We start from the raw sequence: 5,641 nt of genomic DNA on the forward strand, positions 1-5,641 counted from the left end.
GACCATAGCGGATCCAGAACATAAGCTTGAGGTTGTAGCCATTACTAGGGGTAGGGGTCGGGATAGAGGAAGAGTTAAATCCCAGAGCGACATCACTTGAGCCACAAATAGCTCCCGATAATGAGCTGATCCTAGTCTAGGATGAGCTGGTAAGGCTAGCTCAGGTTCCAGATGGGGTTTTTGATACCCCAAGCGCTTTAAAATGCCTTGGTTCATAGAATTGGTTTTGAGGAGAGCATGGTCCAGGTAGGTGTACTCATCTATAGAGCCGGTCACTTCTCAGGACAGGGAGGAGCACAGATCCCCACCACACACACTTCAGAGCAAATGGTCTAGGGACAACAGACCCTAGTGGTATTACCAGCTAGGCCCGCTATTTCTGCTAATGAGCTGAGGAGGATGCTTATGTTTCAAAAGTTGTGCCGTCCTAATTTCAGTGTACCTTCAAAGGATGCTGGGGAGTTCTTGGACTGGTGCAATGAGATCTTGCGAGATTTGGACTGGTTGAGTCTAATGGAGTGGACTTCACTATTTTTCAGATGCAGGGTTCGACTACAAAGCAGATCAGCAAGGTCACCTCTTATTACTTGAGCTAAGTTTTAATAGCTTCTTTTGGAGACATTTATTTCAGTAACTCAAAGGGATACGCTATGCTTGTTCGATCATATATAGTAGGGCGGCATGATAGTCACCCTATATGAGACAAGGTTAATTGATTTGTCTCATCATGCAAATATCCTAATCACTACTGAGAGGGAGAAGGTGCGGAGGTTCATCGAGGGGCTTACCTATGGTATCAGACATTAGATAGCTAGAAAGGCTGGGAATGATATTTTATTTACTCAGGTAGTGGAGATTACTAGGAGGATTGAATGCATTCACGGCTAGTGAAGAGAGGCGTTGAGCGACAGTGGGCCTCGTCATGCTGGTAGTTCAATGGTGCCTCATTTGGAGGCAAGTGTTAGTTTGGTAGAGTTCATGCTATCATGCTAGTTCAGCCAACACTTCATGTTTCTCATTGTACTTCAGTCAGCTATGGTGCTTATGTTTCTTTCCTTGGGCAGTCATCATACCGTGCATCTCTAGCTTAGGGTCCTATCAATTCATCCCTAATACTGAGTTTCTATAGTGGTCATTTGGGTTGTCAAGGACAACTTCAGGTTTAGCAGCCACGTCAGTAGAGGGGTTGCTTTGAGTGTGGGATTTGAGGCACGTCGTGAGGCATTGTCCCATGTTTTAGAGTGGCGTGCCACAATAGGGTACTCATAATATGATCCCGGGACCACTTGACCCACCAGCTAGGGTGGGGTTTAATAAGCTATAGTTGGAGTTCATCCAAGCAAAGGTTATCCTAGAGGAGGAGGGTAGGCTAGTGGGGCTTATCCCCATTTTTATGCATTTCCAGGTAGGCGTGAGGTGAAGTTGTCCGTTGTAGTTATCAAATGTATTCTTTTTGTTGGTCATAGAGATTTTTCGATTTTGTTTGATTCGGGTTCTACTTATTCGCATATGTCTTCATATTTTGCACTGCACTTGAGTATGCCTCATGATTTCCTTGATATTTTTGTTTTTGTGTCTACACTGGTTGGAAACCTATAGTAGTTGATCAGGTGTACCATTCTTGTGTTTTTACTTCTAATGATTTTGATACCATGGTTGATAATTTTTATACCATGGTAGATCTCTTGTTATTGAAGTTATAATTGGTATGTATTAACTTTCTCCATATCATGTTTTCTTGGATTGTCATGCCAAGAATGTGACATTAGTTTTGCCAGGGTTGCTTGGGCTAGAGTGGAGAGGGACCCTTGGTCATTTTATGAGTCGAGTGATTAAATTATGAAGGCACAACATATGGTTGAGAAAGGGTGTTTAGCATATTTGTCTTACATTCAGGACTGTAGTGCAAATTTTTCTTCAATGGACTCAGTATCGGTTGTGAGAAATTTTCGGAGGTTTGTTTGGTGGGGTTATCGGTCATGCCAACTGGTAGGCATATTGATTTCTGCATTGACTTGGTTCTGGACACTTAGCCCATTTCTATTCCTCCATATCGCAAGCCTCCGATGGAGTTGAAAGAGTTAAGAAGTAGTTGTAGGATTTACTTGATAAGGGATTTATTAGACCATTTGTTTCTCCTTGGGGTGCGCAAGTGAAGTTACTATCAAGAACAAGTATACATTCTCTCGTATTGATAATTTGTTTGATCAGCTTTAAGGTGCCAAGGTACTCTCCAAGATTGATTTGAGATCGGGGTATCATTAGGTGAAGATTAGGGCTTCGGATTTTCCTAAGTCATCATTTAGGACCCATTATTCTCATTATGTATTCTTGGTTATGTCATTTGGGATGAGTAATGCTCCATATATTTTTATGGATTTGATTAATCGGGTGTTAAAGCTGTTTCTATATTCCTTTGTAATTGGTTCATTGATGATATTTTTGGGTTACTCTCATAGTAGGTATGAGAATGAGAAACACTTGAGAGTAGTACTTGTGACTTTGAAGGATTGTCAGCTTTATGCCATATTTTCAAAGTGTGAGTTCTCGTTGGATTCAGTTGCATTCTTGGGTCATGTGGTGTCTAGTGATGGTATAAAGGTTGATCCTAAGAAGATTGAGGTGGTTCAGAGTTTTCCTATACCTACTTCAGCTATGGAGATTCAGAGTTTCTTAGGTTTGGCATGCTACCATCATCGCTTTGTTGAGGGATTTTCACCTATTGCAGCTCCCTTGACTAATTTGAGTTACAAAGGTGTTTCTTTTAGATTGTGTGGTGAATGTGAGAAGAGCTTTCAGAAGATCAATACTACTTTGACCACTACTTCAGTGTTGGTATTGCCCATAAATGTACGGCCTTATACCATGAATTGTGATGCTTCACGCATTGGCCTAGGTATGGTGTTGATGCAAGATGGCAGTGTGATTGCTTACGTATTCGGTCATTGAAGACTCATGAAAATAGTTATCCAGCTCATGATTTAGTGTTTGCAGCTATTGCACATGCGCTTAAGATTTGGAGGCACTACTTGTACAGTGTGCCATCTGAGGTTTATACTGATCACTGCAGTCATTAGCACTTGTTCAAGTAAAAGGATTTGAATTTGAGGGAGCGGAGTGACTAGAGTTGTTGAAATATTATGATATCACTATTTTATATCATCCGGGTAAGGAAAATATGGTAGCTAATGCCTTGAGTAGAAAGGCGGAGACTTTGTGTAGTTTGGCATTTATTCCTGCTGAGGAGAGGCCATTAGTTATGGTTGTTCAGGCCTTGGCCAATAGATTTGTGAGATTGGATATCTCAAAGCTGAGTAGAGTTCTCGCTTGTGTTATAGAGCAATCGTCTTTGTTGGAGCGCATCAAATATCTCCAGTTTGGTGATCCACATTTGTTGGTGCTTGAGGACTTGGTTCAGCGAGGTGGCGCCAGGAAGATGTTCATTGGAGATTATCGTATTATCCAACTACAAGGCAGGATTTGTGTTCCTAATGTTAATGGTTTGAGGGATTTGATTCTTGAGCTCATAGCTCGAGGTATTCTAATCATCTATGAGATACAAAGATTTATGGTGATGTGAAGCAGCAATACTGGTGGTGGAAGATGAAGAAGGACATTGTTGGACAGTAGATGAAGTACGAATATCTGAAACAGGGTGGTTTAACTCAGAGATTAGTTATACCAAAGTGGAAATGGAAGAGCATTACTATGGACTTTATGGTAGGATACCATAAACTTTGAAGAAGTTTGATGCTATTTGGGTCTTTCTTGATAGGTTGACCAAGTCTGGGCATTTCATTCCGGTGATGACTTCTAACACATCAGAGAAATTTGCTTAGATCTATATTCTAGAGGTTGATTGTTTCTAAACATGCCCATTTCACTCATTTTGGACCGTGGTACTCAGTTAACATTGCACTTTTGGAGAGCTGTGCAGTGGGAGTTAGGCACATAAGTGGAGCTTAGGATTACATTTCACCCCAGAAAGATGGTCAGTCTGAGGAGACTATTAAAATCGTTGAGGATATGTTGAGAGCATGTGTTATTGATTGTGGAGGCCATTGGGATCAGTTTCTACTAGTAGTAGAGTTTTCTTACAACAATAGCTATCAATCCAACATTTAGATTTGATGCTTTATTTGGTAAGCAATGTCGTTCTCTTGTTGTTTGGTTTGTGCTTGGTGAGAGTAGTATGTCGGGTACAGTTTTGGTATGTGATGCTTTGGAGAATGTGAAGTTGATTCAGGATCGCCTTCACACAATGCTGAGTAGGTAGAAAAGTTATACGGACAAGAAGGTCTGTGATGTGTTTTTTATGGAGGGCGAGAAGGTACTTTTGAAAGTTTCACCTATGAAGGGTGTAATGAGATTTTGGAATAAGAACAAGTTGAGCTCGAGGTTCGTTGGCCCATTTAATGTGTTAGAGAGTGCTGGGGAAGTGGCTTATAGGCTTGCTTTGCCTCCTAGTCTTTTAGGAGTTCATCTAGTATTTCATATTTTTGTGCTACGGAATATCATGAAGACAAGTGGAATGTTTTGGACTTCAGCACAATGCAACTTGAAGAGAATTTCACATATATAGAAAAGCCGATACTATTATAGATCGGCAGGTTCGAAAGTTTAGATCTAAGGAAATTCCTTCATGAAAGTGCTTTAGAAAGGGCAGCCGACTAAGGAGTAGATAGGTGCATCTCTTTGCCAGCTTCGGTACATTTCTACGTCCGTTCGAGTACGAACGTTTCTTTTAGAGGGGGAGAATGTAACAACCCGATAGTCTGTTTTGGGTTCTAGCTTTCTGTTTCATGATTTGAGATATTGAATAGCTTCATTTGATGTTTTGTGACTTGCGTGCATGGTTTTATTTTAATTTCTGGAAAGTTTAGATGTGTTTTGGAATAGAAATTTAATTCTAGAGTTTCATGTTGTTTGAGTTGACCATGGTCGACATTCTTGGTAAACAACCTTGGATCAGTATATCATTTTGGACTTGAACATATGTTTGGTTTGGGTCCCGGGTGATCGAGGCCATTTCAGTGCTTATAGTTGAAAGTTGATAAATTTGAGTTTATCAACTTGGAAATTTTTGTTTGATTCTTGATTTGTGATTTCGATGTCATTTTTTATGTTTAGATCTCTCAAGCGAGTTTGTGTACACTTGTTAGGATGTTTGACTGGGGCCCGGGGGCTCGTGTGAGTTTTTTGCATTTTCTATGAGTTTTGCTATTACTGATGATATAGGTATCACACTTGCGATGATCAGGTGCGTAGGTGCGAAGTCTCCCCTGCGAGGGTTGCTTTACATCTATGAGAATAAGGGACATCAGTCAGGCGTCGCACCTGCGAGTGCTTTGTCGCATCTACAATGGTCGCGTATATGAGTGGCCCAGCACAGATTGCGATGTAGGATGGAGTCAACAGGGTCCGCATCTGTGAGTTGTGTGTCACTTTTGTGACATTATCAACCATGTAGGACTGAACCTGCAGATGGATGGGGTCGCACATATGCTTGTCGCATATGCGGTACTCCATCCGCACCTACGACATCTGAGGGCTGGTAAGGTTAAGGGACTTTGAGTTTAGCTCATTTTTTTTATCTTTGAAGTCTAGACTTTGAGTAGAGGAAACGTTTGAAATGTTTTTC

At 41.1% G+C, this 5,641-nt stretch overlaps 2 protein-coding genes across 2 annotated transcripts; both read left to right on the forward strand.

Moving 5' to 3' along the window:
- Positions 1–2,337: 2,337 nt before the first annotated feature.
- Positions 2,338–3,077, forward strand: LOC138892514 (uncharacterized mitochondrial protein AtMg00860-like). The gene is made up of 2 exons (XM_070176240.1): positions 2,338–2,835; positions 2,952–3,077. The coding sequence occupies exons 1-2, from the start codon at positions 2,338–2,340 to the stop codon at positions 3,075–3,077; spliced, it is 624 nt and encodes a 207-aa protein (XP_070032341.1).
- Positions 3,078–3,178: 101 nt separating this feature from the next.
- On the forward strand, positions 3,179–3,734 carry LOC138892515 (uncharacterized). Its single transcript, XM_070176241.1, has 2 exons — positions 3,179–3,536; positions 3,586–3,734. Exons 1-2 carry the CDS (start codon positions 3,179–3,181, stop codon positions 3,732–3,734), a joined length of 507 nt encoding a protein of 168 aa, XP_070032342.1.
- Positions 3,735–5,641: the final 1,907 nt, after the last annotated feature.

Source organism: Nicotiana tomentosiformis, chromosome 5 (assembly GCF_000390325.3).
Source record: "Nicotiana tomentosiformis chromosome 5, ASM39032v3, whole genome shotgun sequence".
Taxonomy (NCBI): domain Eukaryota; kingdom Viridiplantae; phylum Streptophyta; class Magnoliopsida; order Solanales; family Solanaceae; genus Nicotiana; species Nicotiana tomentosiformis.